The sequence below is a fragment of the Telmatherina bonti genome (genome assembly GCF_933228915.1).
Source record: "Telmatherina bonti genome assembly, chromosome: 22".
NCBI classification, from domain to species: Eukaryota; Metazoa; Chordata; class Actinopteri; order Atheriniformes; family Telmatherinidae; genus Telmatherina; species Telmatherina bonti.
Window position 1 is genome coordinate 25981808 of NC_136631.1, and position 17727 is coordinate 25999534.

At 41.9% G+C, this 17727-nt stretch overlaps 1 protein-coding gene across 7 annotated transcripts in view; it reads left to right on the forward strand.

Moving 5' to 3' along the window:
* The window catches only part of actn1 (actinin, alpha 1), a 61738-nt gene that overhangs the window by 35580 nt on the left and 8431 nt on the right, over positions 1-17727 (forward strand). For 4 of the 7 annotated variants that reach the window (XM_079262019.1, XM_079262014.1, XM_079262015.1 and 1 more), the window contains exons 4-16: positions 3109-3195; positions 3792-3879; positions 6280-6358; positions 6556-6637; positions 8528-8613; positions 11481-11573; positions 12613-12843; positions 14049-14196; positions 14350-14500; positions 14593-14701; positions 14874-15014; positions 15965-16147; positions 17509-17643. In XM_079262019.1, the coding sequence (XP_079118145.1) occupies positions 3109-3195; positions 3792-3879; positions 6280-6358; positions 6556-6637; positions 8528-8613; positions 11481-11573; positions 12613-12843; positions 14049-14196; positions 14350-14500; positions 14593-14701; positions 14874-15014; positions 15965-16147; positions 17509-17643 (1613 nt within the window). Of the gene's footprint in view, positions 1-3108; positions 3196-3791; positions 3880-6279; positions 6359-6555; positions 6638-7338; positions 7425-8527; positions 8614-11480; positions 11574-12612; positions 12844-14048; positions 14197-14349; positions 14501-14592; positions 14702-14873; positions 15015-15964; positions 16148-17508; positions 17644-17727 lie in introns of all 7 variants that reach the window. The other 3 variants (XM_079262018.1, XM_079262013.1, XM_079262016.1) reach the window with 1 other exon arrangement.

Below are 17727 nucleotides of genomic sequence, written 5' to 3' on the forward strand. Positions count from 1 at the left end.
TATATATATATATATATGTGTGTATATATATGTATATATATATATATATATATGTGTGTGTATATATATGTATATATATATATGTGTGTGTGTATATATATGTATATATATATATATGTGTGTATATGTATATATATATGTATATATATATATATGTATATGTGTATATATATATATATATATATATATATATATATATATATATATATATATATATATATATATATATATATAAAATATAATTAAAAAAAAAAAAAAAAAATCAGTAAGCATAGATGTAAATGAGCTGGTGCTCTGCTGTCTTCTACAGAGTTTTCTTTATGAGTTTGTAAGCCAGACAAGCATACCAGACAGATTAGCCGCCTGGAATCCCCTCCTCGTCATCCAGCCCAGCTCCCTGCTAGCTGTGGTATTGGCAGTGGAGTTGGGACGGGACTAGTTGAAGGCTCAGGCCTACGCCGCTCATCGGGGGGGCTTGTTGTAGGGTAGAGATGAAAGAGGGAGAGGGGAGCGGGTTACAGTTTCAAATGGAATTAACTGGATTTGTGTTCCTCCCCCAGGTGGATCAGTCATGTTCATTAGAGCTAATCTCAACATGATCTGCATGTGTCACCCTGAACCAGCGAGCTCGACTTTTTTTCTGTGTCCTAATTCGATCTGAGCGGTCTTTCACACCGTGTTACATATCCAGACATCTGACTGGCATCTCGCAGTGCAAGCTTGTCCGTCACAGCTGAGCTGCCGTGCTCCAAGCCTTATTGGATTAGAGGGAGAAACGAATGATTATTGAAGGCAGGCTAACAGGGTGACCTGTCGAAGGGGGATTTTCATTATCGACAACGCTGAGATGACTGGACGCGGGCTGTTCATTCACAGTCTTCAGCTGCAGGCACATTGACAACTTAACAGGTCTCTGATCAGATGATTGAGTTATTGCTTGTTTCATTCACAAGGCTCTGCTGCGTCCTGCTTCAGGTACCCGTCTGGTTTTACTGCCGTTAAACTACCAGTTCAGCACCAAAGGGACTTTTGACTATTATGAGATTTAGAAAAAAAAAAAATGTAATCAAATACCTTCTTTCTTTTTTTTTTCTTTTTTTTTTTTTTTTTAAATAAAAGCATTTTTAAGTACAATTTAAATGACTATATTTCACAGGTATGCCAAGCGCCAGACATCTTTGTAACATGGTTTTTAAAAGTCTTTAAACAGCCTTTAAAACTTTTGCCATTTTCCCCGTCACGCCCCCCCATCGATGGCTAATTCAGCATCCATCTTGCATTCTTCCTGACTTGTAGGCTTTCTCCAGCTAGCTAAAGATGATCTTACGACAGCTCTTTTTGTCTCTTTCTCTCCTTTAAACTTCTTGCGTTTCCTGCTGAATCACCAACGTTATGTGTTCAAAACAGCCGTTGTGTTTTAGTGTGAAGCAAAACTCTGCTACGTCACGCAGCGTCCCGGATGTAAAAGTCGTATAGTGTGGTTTCTCAACCTCAGGACCTCAGAAATCCACATTATAGATGTCACTGTGTCATTAAACAAATCTGGAACGCAAAGTTTTATGGTCAGAAAGTTACATAATGCATCTTTCAAGGTGACCTGGATATTTATCTAAAATAAAGGACAATTTTTTTTGTTTTTAGCGAGAACTAAATGAGCTCAAGCCTGACATTCATGATGAGCTGTAGTATGTCACCTGCAGAGCTGTCATGGAGGTGACCAGCAATGAACACTGTGCTGATTTATGAATGAAGATCCAGCCTGTTTATCAGCAACCAGAGCTCTGTGAATTCACAAGGACCACAAATGCACAAGATTCTGTTCAGCTGCAGATATTTACAGACCACATGGACATGCTTGTTTGTTTCATTTGACAAATGTAATCGGTTGTCAGCCTGGGGATAACCCTGGTTACCTCATATTAAATAGCTGAAAATATGTGAGGTGGCCTGGTTAGAGAGAGAAACGCTGGTTTATGTGCCCCACTTTTTCCACACGCTCTTTCCCTTTATTTTTAACAGCAGGAAAACAGATCAGGGAAATAAAACTCCAGTTCACAAAAGAACACTGTCCTGTAGGTTTTAGATGTTTCCCTGCTTCAACATGCCACAAACTGGAAAATAAGTGGGTAGAATAGGAAGTGAACAAATGAATAAAGAGATGAAATAAAAATCAATTAATGAAAAAACAAATACATGCATTTAAATGAATGAACAACAAAATAAAAAAATGAATAACTAAAAAGAATAAACAGATACAATAAAAACTAATAAATACAATTAAAAGCATAAATCAATAAATTAAAAATAAATTAATACATTTTTTTAAAAATGAATGAAAACATTAAATTAAAAAAATATTTAAAATACACACAATTCTATAAAATTCTATTTAAAGAAATACACAAGATATAAAGAATGTAAAAAGGGCAAAATAAGGAAATCCAATAATTAAACAACTCCAACTGTTTTGTCTGAAAGCTAGTTATAATTTATCTCATGTTTCATTTTGTTGCAGCAGCTGTCATCATCTTTTGTGTGAAACTGAATGTTTTATCTCCTGTCTTCGCTTTTAAAGGTCACAAAATTAAAGCAACAGATAAATACACTTTGAGTTTGAACTAAACACAAGTATAGAAGAATTAATAAAGTATGAGAAGGAACACATTGCTTCAGATCAGTGTGTTACTTGGAGAAATCTCCCCTTGCGTTGGACTTTGGGCCTTTCAGGTCTACAGATGCTTTCCATACACAAAGACACATTTAATGTTCTGCAGAGCCAACAGCGAGGAATTTTAGGGCTTCTTTTTTGTTACCTTTCTTTGGCTTCATCTGTTCTCATGTCTTCTACAAAACATTTTGTTTTCTAGTATTTTGATTCCTCGTGTCTTTTTTTCATCTGTCTGCAGTAAATCCTGTTTTATCTTTCACTTAACAAAATATCAATAAGTGCTTTTAAACATCAAGTAACAGTCACACAAAATATAGCAATATTCCAGTACAACACCTCTATTAAGTTCATGAGGGCAGGTTTTAGATGGATCCCAGTACTTTACTGGGCAGATTTCAGTAATGGATGCTAAATGTTTAAATTGTCTGATCTCGTTTCAGAAATCGTGGACGGTAACGCTAAGATGACCCTGGGAATGATCTGGACCATAATCCTCCGCTTCGCCATCCAAGACATTTCCGTGGAAGGTGTGTGTGTTTCTGTCAGCGTTGTGTGGTTCTTTTAGGGTGAAAATAAGCTTAAAAATGGGGTGGTGGGTCAAGGTGCGGGGGGGGGTCTGGGGCTGGGGGCTGGGGGATAGGTTATGTCGATGGTGGGGTAAATACTTTTCTTTACCGCTGCGTCTCAGCATTTAGACCTTCGCCACGCATCATATTAAGATTAAAAAACACACAATAGCACTTGTAGACTCGAGATAATTTGCATAACTTTGAATATGAATGTTGAAGACGCAGCTCTTTTCATACGGAGGTGGGAGTGTTCAGACGGTCCGTCCGTTACTTTTTAATCCCCTTTAAATGTCAACTATGATCAGTCTGCATTCGTTCAGGCTAAATTTTCCAAGTGGATCGCTGAGCGTTTTACTCGTCTGTGTGGGAACAGCACAACACCAAACACCTCTGAATGCAGCAGAAACAAGAGAGCATGAAAAAGCAGTCACACACACTTCCGATTCACCTCGCTGGGGCTTAATCCACTACTAAACAGGGATTAGTTGAGTCGGTCACAGTAAAAAGCCGAGAGTTCCTCCAACTTCACAATGATCCCTTCTCCACTGCCGCAGAGACGTCTGCCAAAGAGGGCCTCCTGCTGTGGTGCCAGAGGAAGACCGCGCCCTACAAGAACGTCAACATCCAAAACTTTCACATCAGGTGAGCGCTTCGGGTGGACATTGTGAGGCGTTCGCTGACCTGTAGAGTTGCAGATGGTGGAAGTAGAGACAGAGACATGAAGAGGGGGACAGAAGCAGGGAAATGATGGGTTTTTTAATGAAATGAACTCGTCCATGAGTTTTTAGTGAGCGTTTCAAAGTTCCTGAAAGGTTTGTGTTGGTGGAGTTGGCGCTGGATTTCTGAGTTACAAACACATGAATATGAAGTTTAATCAGTTTAAATACCAGTAAAATACCAGTAATGAGCAAATGATATGAAGGAAATAAGCAACAGATTTGTCAGACGTCTCCTGTTACGGACTCTTGTGGCCAAACTTGCTTTAACTTTGATTCTGTTCAAACATGAGGAACAGCAGGTGTGTGCCACCAGCGCCAGGCCGCTGGGGGTTCATTTGTCTTTTTCTCTTCTTACTGCAGACTTTAACAAACCTGAATTGAGTGAAAATGGAGCAAACCCAGAAACTGAAGAGACTCTGACGTGTGTGTGCAGACCGTTTAGTTGCATGACGCTTGTATATTTTAAAAACGTAGCGTTTGTGCTGGACTCTTCTCTAGTTTCTGGATCCAGACTTTAGCACTGATGCTCCATAAATCTGAGAAACTGCAGCGTCTCAGCCTTTTACTGAAGAGCCACCTCAGCTCTACGACAAATGATCGGCAACCTGGAGCTAAATCTGCGCTAAAGGGGAACGATTGGGGGGTTCATTTGAGTCGCTTTATCTGCATGAATGTTTCTACTTTCCTATATTTTTTTCTGAAGACTGAAATTCAAATTTGGTTAGGATTGTTTGGGAATTGAGTTTTGTGAGCACCAGGATTACATGAACATGAAATGTATTAAATTGCTCCTGACATGAATGTGATGTGAGCAGAGATGTGAACAGAGCAGATCTTAAAACAGCTCCCTAAAGCAGGACAGGAAGAGATGCATAATGTTTTGTTTTCCATGCTAACAGTTTGTTTGGTTAATAGCAACTTTGGATTTGAAGATATGAATTAAGACATCTTTTTCTAGCAGTGAGTGGGTTGAGTTAGGATGTCACAGGATCCCTCAATGTGTGTTGAATTATTGAAAGGAGACCCCTGTGCTGCTCTGACGTGGATGAAAGCTGAGGTGAGGAAAAGAGGTGGATCTGAGGCCATTTCAGAGGGAGGTAGATGGAGAGGCAGACTGTCGGTGTGCAGACCGGCCTTTTCATGTGGACTCTCTGTGAGAGATGAGAGCAGAAGATGAGAGTCCGATGAGGAGGACAGAATATAAGCAGACTTGTGAAAGCTCCTCTTTCAGACTGTAGGTGTTTTGTTTTTTTTTGAGTTAGAGATTTAAATAACCCATCTTTGTTACTTTATGAGGATCAGTCAGTCTTCTACAAAGCTCCAGATTGAGATGCTGTAAGACAGGCTGACCAGAAGCACGGATGGTAATCAGTGAAGCACAGAAGATCTGACTGAAAAATGTCCTGCATGCACAAACACATGATCACTGAGCTACAGAACGTTAGATGTTTTATATTTCCTACTGGAAACAGGCTGATCTTCCACATTTCTCCCTGCATGTGTAGATTTTGTGAACTTCCCTGCTAATTTTTACTTTTCTGTTAAACCTTAAACTGACAAGCAAATTTAGAAAGCAGCTGCTGAGCAGAGTTAGGATGGATTTCCTTTACAATGACAAGATCTTCCCCTAAACACAGCGGCTTAAAGAGTGACTCATAAATTGTATGAATTAGTGGAAAGTTGGTATTTGTGGGTTTGGTTGTTTTTCTTTTTTTATTTTGTATTCAGTGAAAACTGGACCACATCACATCTGTGAACCGGTTTGTCACAGTGAAACCACTCACCAAGGAAATAACTCTGGAAAAAGGGAAGGGAAAGCCGAAACGCCGTACCGTGTCTGTTCAGTGTCTAAACAGAATTACTTCTCTCTGAACTCATTCCAGGATCTGGTCTGCAAATGCTAACGGACTGTAATTTCCCATTTTTGTTGCATCCTTGAGAATAAATTGTTCACTTTCCTACATAACTGCATATTTTCCTCTCCCTCGTTTTGAACATGCACACATCGACTTCATATCAGCTGGTTTAATCACAAACATGCCTTTTGTTTGCAGCACTTTGTATCTATTAACTTAATTATTCTTAGAATGAAAGAAATGAATGTAAACTTTTAAATCTTGAAAATGGATCAAAATAGTCCATCAGACATTTGATCCAGCAGGTGACAGAATGCTGCTGGGATGATGGGGGAGCGGGGGGGGGTGTATTACATTCAAACGAATTAGACTGAAGGGAGGAAATGGTTTTGATTTCCAGATTAAAGTCAGATTCATCTCATTGTGTTTCACTTCACCTTCATAATTTGTCCACTTTGTTCTTTCAGCTGGAAGGACGGTTTGGGTTTCTGTGCACTCATTCATCGACACCGTCCAGAACTCATTGACTATGGAAAGCTGCGTAAGGTGAGCACGTTTCTACTTAAACTGACTGAAATCATCTCTGGAAAGAAACCAGAGCGGATAATAGTTCATATTTCTGATGAAATAAAGAAAGAAGTGCTTCTCCTTTGTGCTGGAAAGATTAACCATCCTGTTGAGCCTCATATGAATCACTTGGTTGACAAGTTTCTCTGACGTTGTTGTTGATCTGCTGTGGACAGGATGACCCCATGACCAACCTGAACACGGCCTTCGACGTGGCAGAGAAGTACCTGGACATCCCTAAAATGCTGGACGCAGAAGGTGAGCGGGCAGGGAGTCAAACTGTAAAGTGATGAAGTGGAAAGCAGACTTTCTGCTGTGTTAAAGGAACAAACAGTACTTTGTGTGAAGTGCTGCTCAGAAGCTGGAAAGTGTTCTGCAGGACCACTACGACCCACGTCCTGTAATATTCCTGCAGCCTGACGGCTTCCAGCAGCAGTTGCACAAGTTGAAAATCTCATTTTTTTGCTAAAGAACTGTGCTCAGATGAGAATTGGCTTCAGTAAAGAGACAAACAAATGAACGAAGCTCCCAACTGGGCCGTGGCTTCCTAGGTTTTCAGGTCTGCTTTGACCTTCTGTGACTAACGCACGTTGTAGAAGAGTCGCCCCGCTGCATCGGCTTTCTGAAAGAGTGTGTTCACATGCAGCTGTGCACACACAGGGAGGCTATTTTCTACGGTATGTAAACATCTCTACAAATAAATGCAGCTTTATTGACGTCATCGGGCATCTCGGGGTTCGGACTCTCAGCGAGGAGCTGAAGACAAACAAAACTGCATTTCTGAGGACAAACGTCAACGTTTCAACAAAGTTCTCACCAATAATGGTGTTTATTTTACTTTCCTTGGTTCATATCATTTGTAATAAACTTCCTGTTCATTCAATCAGCTGTTCTCACCCCCCACCCCTCCCTTCCCCTCCATCCTCCGTGCCCTCCCTGACCTCCTCTCTTCCTTACAGACATTGTGGGCACTGCCCGTCCAGACGAGAAGGCCATCATGACCTACGTGTCTAGCTTCTACCACGCTTTCTCAGGCGCCCAGAAGGTATCCGGGATGCAGCATCTCCTCCTCCTCCTCTTCCTCACTCCCCTTTTCTTCCTGCCTCAGTGTGTGTCTCTTAACAGTCTCCTTCTCTCTGCAGTTCACAACCTCCCCCCCCCCCCCCCGCCGAGGGGTCACTGCTTTATTTTCCGCATGGTTCACGCCACCAAATGCATGATGGAGCAACGTCGGTGTTCTCTGAGGCAACGAGCGCGAGCGTCTCCAGTCTGAATCTACCAAACACACTCCTGATGAGTGTTTCTTTTCCATTTGGGTGATTGGAGTGGGAGGTGTGGCGAAGTTTATCTGAACTAAATAATGATAACAGCTGTGGTTGATACAAATTAGCTTGAAGTCTGGTAACCGTATAACAGGATGGCCCCGTTCAGCCTGCAGAGCGGCAGCCTGAACTGGGGGAGGAGGAATGAATGGAATTAAAAGTGGCACTTCAAAGTCGAGCAGCGAGCTATCGGTTCACTTTAACGGTTCTGTGCCGTCTGGCTTCAGTGAAGACTCTCTCCTTTCCCCCTCCGAAGGGCGCAAACGCTGCATCGGACTTTCTGCGTTGGATTATGAACAAAGTGCCAGTTTGACAGCTGTTTTGATGCACAGCAAGACACCTGAACTGGTTCTGTGGTCTTCTTCAGAGACGTAAGAGTTCTATAAAGACCAGGCTCGTCTGAGAGGCCCGGCTACAGCCATCATCTCGCCGTCACACAGCTGTGTTTAAGCAACTCACGTCAAAAATGGCTGTTTGTAGCCGGAGGGCGGAGGTAGAACTGCACATCTAGGATGTGTGCAACAAGACACAGCTGCTGCTGGGATTATTAAGAAAGAAGAAAACGTGAAATAAAATTCAAGAATATTTATTTTTTTGTTGTTTTTGAGGTTTTTAAAATGATTTGTTTAGATTTATGCACTCAGCTCCCACTTCAGTTACAGTGAAACGTGTCACCCATTCAGACTGAAAAGCAACCAACCTGAGACAGACTGGAGGCGTCTTGTGACTCGTGATGTCGCCCTCTGCTGGCCCTTTTGTCTCTGCACACTTTTACTCCATTTTTTCTCCTCTCTGCCTCTCTCCCCTTCCTCTGTTCCCCGGGCAGACATCATTAGCACCTTGAGGCCAGATGAGAAGGCCGTCATGACTTATGTGTCGTGTTACTACCACGCGTTCTCGGGCAAACAGAAGGTGAGAAAACAATGGCTGCTTTCTTGTCAGACTGGCTGGTAGCGAATGACTACTACTTTTTTTTTTTTCCTGTTTGTTTTTTTCCCCCCAATGCCCTGGTGTGATGCCACCGTGTGGTCCTGCAGCAACACACCTGCAATGGGAAGCAGATCTAGTTTATGTGTGCGTGTGTTTACCGAGTTATCATTAAAACACACACATTTGCATTGTTGACGTCTTAGCAGGTCTGTTGAATTCACTTCTTGTCCTTTTGATGTTATGATTTGTGCATTTTTACTGGAATCCAGCAGGAGTCCTTACGTATTCAGACCGTCCTTATCTGCCATCGTTCAGCAGAAAGATTTGAGACAAAGCAAAACTCTTTGTCTTTTTGCTTTTCTCCAAAGACAAGTGAAGTCTGCTCAGCGTCTGCATCTCACATGCAGGATATCTGCTAAATCGTCTCTGCTTACATGCGTTGTTAGAATCCATGTTCTAATGGAGCTTGTGGTTCTCCAGGGAGTCTTGAAGCTGCTGCTCGCTGGCACACAGTTTTGCAGCGCTGGCACAGATTGCACATTGAAAGTTTCTCCTCCTCTGTCACTTCAGATTGCACCCTGAGGGGGAAATTTACACATAAACACCATCACTCTCGCTGGATCGGTGTGTACACGGGAAATCCACACATGGATTTTTACAAAGCAGAGTTTCGAGTTGACCACAGTGTTCCTGTACCGCATTAAACACAGATGGCCTGTTGTCACGTTCAAACCCAAATTTCCTTCCATATACTGTTAATTTGACCTTTTATACTGTTACTATTTTATTAAATAAGAAAAAATAAATCCACCTTCTTTCACATCTAAGTTTTTTTTTTTTTATGAATCAATCTCAGATTCATATTAGAAAGAATAAAATACTTCATCTTCAAGGAGATTTATTTTCCAGTACTTATTAGAAATTAGGATTAAAAACAGGTTAATGCACACACATACTAATAGGTGAGGGCACAAAGCGTCCCATGGCTCTCCTGGCCTAGAAGGCGAGTGATCTGTGTGTCGTGTGCAGTGTGTGAGAGGCGTCTGAGAACGTTTTAGTTTAGATGCTGAGAAGTGGCTCCTGCACCAGCCCAGTTGTTTTACTGCTCATTGTTATGATTTTGTTTGGTGGTTTGTGATGGATGTTGGTGAAAAAGCCTGGAAATGACCTTTTAATGGTTGCCAAATTGATTGGCTTGTACTCAACACTCCATGTGTTCTTCTGACGTCTAACTTTCATTCTTGGTTAGGACCACTTTGTTAAACCGTAGCTGTAAAACAGGATTTTTTCTTTCAATATGCTCAAGACGATGTGAAAATGAAACGACACGGCAAAATATTCCAGAAGTTTTAGTAGTTTAATGTCTGACAGCTGTGTGATTTGTTCTGTAGCCCAAAACTTTATCGACAGTTTGTGGCACTGACAACATTTTGCTGCATGACCAGAATTTTCTTCGTCGTGGAAAAGTTCTGACAGACGCAGTGTGAAGCACCTGTTCAGTAGTAAATGAGAGAATAAAGTCTCAGGTATTTTCCTGTGGAGAGCAAAAAGTGAGTGCAACATGATCAGAAAAGCTCAGGCGCTCAATTAATTCAGATATTCCCTGATTTCTAGTCACAGAATATCTCTTGGCGTAACCACCGCGGTGGAAATAACATGACTACAGTCTTAGTAAATGCAGACATTAACGTGACGTTTTATTTTCCTGTTCGGTGTAAATCAGGGAGGATTTGCTGGGAATTTATCGTTTTCTTTTAAAGTTTTTCTTTAAAGGTTTTCCAGGTGTATGTGATTCTACTATAGACAGAAACTGGCTCTGTGCCGTCCCTGGCTTCCCGGGTGAATGGTTGGATTTTCTTCCCTCCCTTTGGTGTCTCCTGTCTGCAAACTGATGTCAGAGCAAAGCGATTCATGAGAGGTCAACAGAGGCAGCGTGCAAACAGCTGCTCACAGAAGCACGACCTGCACATCCCGGCGGTCCTTATAAGGCAGCTTGTCTGCTGCTGGTGGAGCTCCCGGAGCATGTCTCTGACCACCGAGCCAAGCTTCCTCTGTGATCTTCTTTAAGAAAAGAAAAGAAAAGAAAAGAAAACAGGCAGAAGACAGTCCTGCATGTGGGATGCTAGTCTCTGAGCTGTGAAACGGGAGCAAAAGAGACTTTTAAAGCACTTTATTTCCTTCCTTTTAATGGCTTAAAAGGTTTTTATTTTCATTTTTCTGCCTAAAATTTTGTTGCGTATTTTTCCAAAACTTCATGCATGCTGCTTCCATTCTGTCACCTTGTTTTGGTTTGTTTTTTCTGGAAATCCTTTTCTCCTGTTTCTAGTGAGCTATCCCACATTTTCATTATCAACACAACATGTAAATGTTGTCATGGAAACACTGTTGGGCTCAAGCATTATCGACACGGTGGCGAAGATTCTGCGGCCAAGTGAGAGAAGTCACAGATGAGACTGTGAGCTTCGTGGCCAGTCGTCCCTGTCAGAACTCTCTGCATGAAGGTGGAGGGAAAGACAACACACTGTTTGCTGCTGTTCTGTAATTGGGCAGCAGTGCAGAGAGGAAGGTGACCCTGCACCTGATGGCAGCCTGACCTACAGCCTGGTTGTTCCAGCTCCATCCTGTTGAGACAACAAGCTGAGCCGGTTCTGTTTGCGTCACATCGTTACCGCTGATCTCCTCACAATGTTATTCACCCGAGTGCTTCTGTGGGTGGTACAGTTAAACAGCATGCAACCTGAAGTAAAGCCGGTGTCTCTGCAGAGAATTGACTGATTAGATACGCAGCGATGACTGATCATGTCTGCTCTGCACCTCACACTGTTTCTCCCCTCGCCTTCGTCATCCAGGCAGAGACGGCGGCCAACAGGATCTGCAAGGTGCTGGCCGTCAACCAAGAGAATGAGCAGCTGATGGAGGACTATGAGAAGCTGGCCAGTGATGTGAGCACACCCCACTTTTTCCTATAATTGTCCTGCACTTTTCTCAGCCCTTTCTCCATCTCCCTTTCTGAGCCATCTCCCCCCCATACCCCCCCTCCAGTCCCCCGGGGTTGGTTGTGCTCCATTCAAGCCAGGCAGAGAGTGTAGCAGTAGGAGTTACACAGAAGTGATTTTTCTTTTGTCATATAACAGTTTTACAGTATTTAGCCTGTTTTTATCTCATATAAAGCAAGTTCTATTTTACCGCCAGCCGACACGTCGCTCATGGTAGACTGAGGCATGTCGTTACAGTTTCAACAGATTTGTTAAGCGATGTATTTACAAGTTTTGCATCAAAGCTAAATGGCTCCAAGTTTCAGCTTTTTATTTACTGCGAACATATAAAGGTTAAAAAAAAGAAAGAATTTTAAAACCAAGTTTGTATTTAAATGAACTTATTTCCAAATATGGTGAAGTATTCCTTTAAGTTTCCGTTGGGTTGTTGTGGGGGAACATTTTAATGAAAGAATGGAGCTCATTTTTCAGATCTACACATGCACTTGAACGCACCATCCCGTAAAATGTTTTCAAGCTGCCTTTTTTAAGGAAGTTAAATGTAACTTTCAGGGCAAAATAAATGTTGACGATTTTCTTTTGCAGTTTATTTTTCTAAACATGAATTCTGATGCTGCATCATGTCCTCAGTGGTCCAGCACTACCACCAGATAAAACATGCAAAAGTCCAAAACAAACAGAAATGTTCTTAAATTTGCATTAAATTGCAAAAAATATTGAAATCATTTGAAGCTAATGATTTATCTCAACCTGTATTCTTTTTTCACTCATTAAAAACATACATGACACTGCTCTTTGTTCCCTTCTGACGGCCGTCTTTCCCCTTTTTTCTTCTCTGTTTTGCAAAATTTTGCTCTGCTTCTCCTTCCCTCTGATCTCCATAAACTTGGTTTTCCTCCATCTCTGTCCTTTTAATATTTTCCCTTCACATGCACACACACACACTCACACACATGCACTTGCACAAACACCATCAACATCGCAGCTGCTGGAGTGGATCCGTCGCACCATCCCCTGGCTAGAAAACCGAATGCCCGAGAACACCATGCAGGCCATGCAGCAGAAGCTGGAGGACTTCAGAGACTACCGTCGTCTCCACAAGCCGCCCAAAGTGCAGGAGAAGTGCCAGCTGGAGATCAATTTCAACACCCTGCAGACCAAACTGAGGCTCAGCAACAGGCCTGCCTTCATGCCCTCAGAGGGAAAGATGGTCTCGGTACGTTACGGTGGTCTGTGGATGAATAAGCTCGCTCACACGCACATGAAATTTTTAGCTCATAATTCAGTGTTCATCTAGGCAGAAGTTGAAAAATGGTTTGGAAACTTGAAGCTGCAGGAGACGCCTCATCTCATTCAGAAGTAAACCTGCTAAATCTGGTTTTTGAAGTTTTGAGTTGGAAAAAAACTTCAGAAGTTCTCAAAACTATTTGGGTTAAAAAAAACAAACATGAAATTAAAATCTGAATTTGAATCTGATCCCATTCGGAGACATCTGAGCATAATGGACACTACATTCTGCACCATCAGGAGCCTCAGCAGTGTGTGGCAGATCCACACAACAGCTTGGCTCCTCCTCCTGCTGGTCACCAGTTTGGTCACAGTGTTGCATCCCATTCCTCCAGCAGCAAATGTTTCAGGTCGACAAGCATTCTTGTGAAGGTCACTGTAACACGTACAGCGGGACCAAGCTGAAGACCAGATTCTGGAAGTTCTCTGTGATGATCCTGGCTCTTTCTGCCAGAATCAGGGTCCCAGTTTCTGGAGATGTGGGATCACTGTTGGCCCCAGAATCTAATCTTTGTCTCCTAGCTGCCAGTCAGGTGGAAGTGGTACATCTGGACTGGAACACCTGGCACATCCTGAAGCTCTGAACAGGGATAAATACCCACAAGAGAATGATGCAGTAGATTTTGGCTCCTTTTTCATGTTTAATATAACATGAAATGTTATCATTAAAGTAGAGAAATAATCAATCAAACAGATTTACTTTGTATTGTTTGTATGACACAACAGCTGTGAATAAAGGTTATTTACAAAAATAAAAGTTTTCATCCAATTTGTCAAAATTAGTCTTAAATAGGTGTTTATTCTTTAAAACAAAATTAGTTTTTTAATATTTCATTACGCTAGTTTTAGCATTAAACTTCAGAAAAACTGCAAAAGAAAGAAAATGTGGTTTTGATGGAAAGTTGGAAAATGTCATGGTGATAACTAAGTCACATTTTTGTCCCTTAAAGCAACTCTGACAGCTTCATCACACAAACTTAACATCAAATATTTGTATTTATGAGGAAGTTTACGTCGTGTTGTGCTACTTCCCACTCGCCCAACAGGTGTTCAGAGTTGGCTTGTGGGAAGTTGACACCTGTGTCTTCAGTCTAATCTAATCTAAACTGAAGTTTCCTGCCTGTCGTTGTGAAGGACATTAACAATGCATGGGGAAATCTAGAGGGAGCGGAGAAGGGCTACGAGGAGTGGCTCCTCAACGAGATACGCCGGCTGGAAAGACTCGACCACCTGGCAGAGAAGTTTCGACAGAAAGCTGCCATCCATGAAGCCTGGACCGAAGGTAACGGATGTCTGCTTCAGAAATCTCAGTGAATGAAAACAGAAATTCCAGCCTCTTAAGTTTGTCCATCTGATCCAGTCAGCATGCAAACAAGTCGACACCATTAAAGTTTATGTAGCATCCCTGGAAGGATTTCTGCGTCTCCTCCTGCAGGTAAAGAGGACATGCTGCAGAAACGGGATTATGAGACGGCCTCCCTGTCAGAGATCAAGGCCCTGCTAAAGAAGCACGAGGCTTTTGAGAGCGACCTGGCTGCGCACCAGGACCGCGTGGAGCAGATCGCCGCGATCGCACAGGAGTTAAAGTAAGAGATGAGTCGGCGTAGGCAGGAGGAGAACGAAAACCTGCAGGTAATGATGGCGAATCTCTCGTGTTCTTGTCTGCTTTGTGCTCCAGCGAGCTGGACTACTACGACTCTCCGAGCGTCAACGCTCGCTGCCAGCGGATCTGTGATCAATGGGACATGCTTGGAGCTTTGACCCAGAAACGCAGTGAAGCCCTGCAGGTGAGACGGGACAAGCCTGACAGACCCTTCACTGAATTTATCACCTCCTTTTAAGGTCCCTCGACCTTCCAGGGGTTGCTGAGAGGTCATTTTACAGTTACAGTGTGGAGCTGTGTGAACGATCAAGAACAAACTCTGAGTTCCTAAAAAGTTCCTTTTTAATGCTTAACAGAGAACAGAGAAGCTGCTGGAAACCATCGACCAACTATACCTGGAGTTTGCCAAAAGAGCAGCTCCGTTCAACAACTGGATGGAGGGTGCCATGGAGGACCTGCAGGACACCTTCATCGTCCACACCATTGAGGAAATCCAGGTAAAGGAGGAAGGCTGAACAGAAGGAAAACCAGAGGATGCAGTATTTTCCCCAGACGGTGAAAAGCAGCTTCTGAAAATATTTTCTCATGATTTAATCCTGTAAAACTGTAAATGCAAAAAGCTGCTTGTTCGCTGCTAAACGCGGCTAAAGACAAGTCAAACCAGACAGTCAAACATCATCATCATCACATCCAGATTATTTCCATTTCATTTGGCAGATTTGTTTTTATTTGTTTCCATGTAAATTTACATATCAGATGCTCTGACAGACATGTTGGATGAGATATATTTATAATTTCTACATTTAACTGTACTGTTGACGTACTGTTGTGTCAAGCAGTATTATGGTTTACTGGACAGTAAAATGAAATATTATCAACTCTACCTGCTCTAACAGCTCAAATGGTCTTCTGAAAAAGAAAAGGAAGAAAAAGTTCAGTTTCACAAAGAAGCAGCTTCCTGACTGATCCTCCAGTCAGGAAGTCGGGTTGCTCAAAACAGCCTTACACATCCTCCGTTAAGCATCACCTTGTTGTTTTATCAGTTTGGAACTATTAATGCTGGCGATGGCTGGATAATGTGGACAGATTTTACCAAGGCATCTGTTTTCTTTGGTTTGGTTTATGTTGGTGTGAAGTTTGTAAGAGAATCTAAGCAAATGAGTTTTCCTTTTAAATAATTCTCCTTTTGGGATTAATGTAGTTTTAATCAATTAAATTCTAAATTAAATGAGTTTAAATGTGGGACAGATCAAGACTGAGATTAGATAGTTTTCACTTTTATGTTTAAAATGTGATCTGAAGAAACAGATAATCTTGTTTGCATGGAAGCATTGCTACAATGAGGGATTTTTTTAAAATTCATGCAGTAGAAATAAGTTAATACTTACTGAATGTATTAAAATGTATTTGTTAATCTACACACTTTTTTTTGCGCTTTGTGTGTCAGGGACTGAGCACAGCTCACGAGCAGTTCAAAGCGACGCTGCCAGAGGCCGACAAAGAGCGACAGGCCATCCTGGGTATCCACAACGAGATTGCCAAAATTGTGCAGACTTATCACGTGAATATGGCTGGCACCAACCCCTACACCACCATCAACCCACAGGAGATTAATGCCAAGTGGGACAAGGTAATGTGCTCCGCACGTTCATACTTCAGCAAGTTTTCTTTATGTTTTAATGAGAGTGTCGTATTCAGGCGATGGTCTCTAATCAAACCCCATAAACAGCAGACTGCAAGAAACACACAAGTTCTGGAAGAATAAATAAATAAATATGGTTAAATCAAAGTTTTCTTCTAGACATTATGTTTTTGTTTTGTTTTTTGGCTTTTAATATTTTAGGTTTTTAAGGCGCATCCAGAGTATAAAAGTGTATTTTGTTTAAAAAAAAAAAAAAAAAAAAAGGTGTAAAAATTAAACATCTTGTGAACGGGTTATTCCGTTCATGTAAACTAAGAAAATTAAAGCTCCACTTCAGTTTATAGGCACCTTAAAAAATCCTAAAGCTCCACTTTATCGGTTAGATGTCTTTTATTTTTAAGTTTTGTGCTTTTGTAAAATTAAATAATTTCTTCTGCTTTTCATTTATTGCTTTATTTTTTTTTTACTGGATCAGGTTGAAACATTCTCCATAAATTCTTGTGGGATGATTTCTGGTTTGATTCTTTGCCGTCTTTAGAAACTCTTTGGTCCCACTGGTGCAGAAAACTGGCAGTTCAATGATTTTGGAGATTAAACATTTATTTGTTTGTTTATTTTAATAGTGATGAACAAGTAGTCTGAGATCATTTATTCATTCACAACTAAGTTACAGACCCAGTCCATTACATTTAAATTCATTGTTCATTTGTAATCCCGTTAGAACAAATCCTGGATCCAGATTAGTCCAGTTACCATAACTCTGTTCAATTAAACCAATTCACAAAAATAATCACGTCTTCTTTTCAGTCTACTCCCCCATCCTGAGAATCCTCAGGGTGGCGGACGACAGGAAAAAAAACCTTTTTTTTAAATGAAAAGGAAAAACTTCCAGCAGCAGGTGAGGACACCTGTCTGCCTGGACCAGTTGGGGGTTGGGAGGACCCAGCAGCACCAGCACTCTGAGCCAGGGGTTCCCGCTGGGAAAGAACAAGAGAGAAAGAAATGAATAAGAATAAAAACATTTTTATACACAAAGGAAGAAAAGAGCGAAATGGAGAGAAGTGCTAAATATGTCACGGAAACCAAAACCTGAAGCTGGTTCGTAAAGACAGGGTGTGAGAACTGCTTACTGTCGCATCATTTGTTATTTTTAAAGTGATGAATCTCTTTATTCATCGGCTGCGTCCCGGTCTGTGCTGGGATTTCAGACGTCCATAATGACTCTAAAGGCTTTTATGTAAATAATGTCTGAGGGTTGAAAAGCAGATGGGCGGGTCAGGAATGGAGGAAAAGGAGGAAAAAAGAGAAATAAAATATCTTTTCCTTTCCTGCTGCTCATCCTGCTGCAGGTCAGGCAGCTGGTGCCGCAGCGTGACCAGGCTCTGATCGAAGAGCACGCCCGGCAGCAGAACAACGAGCGTCTGCGCCGACAGTTCGCCAACCAGGCCAACGTCATCGGGCCCTGGATCCAGACCAAGATGGAGGTCAGTGTGTGAGTGGGTCTGACGGGAAAACTAGCTGTTCAGGTTCAGAATGAGGCCGGCTTGGTGACAAGTCGCGATCTAGGG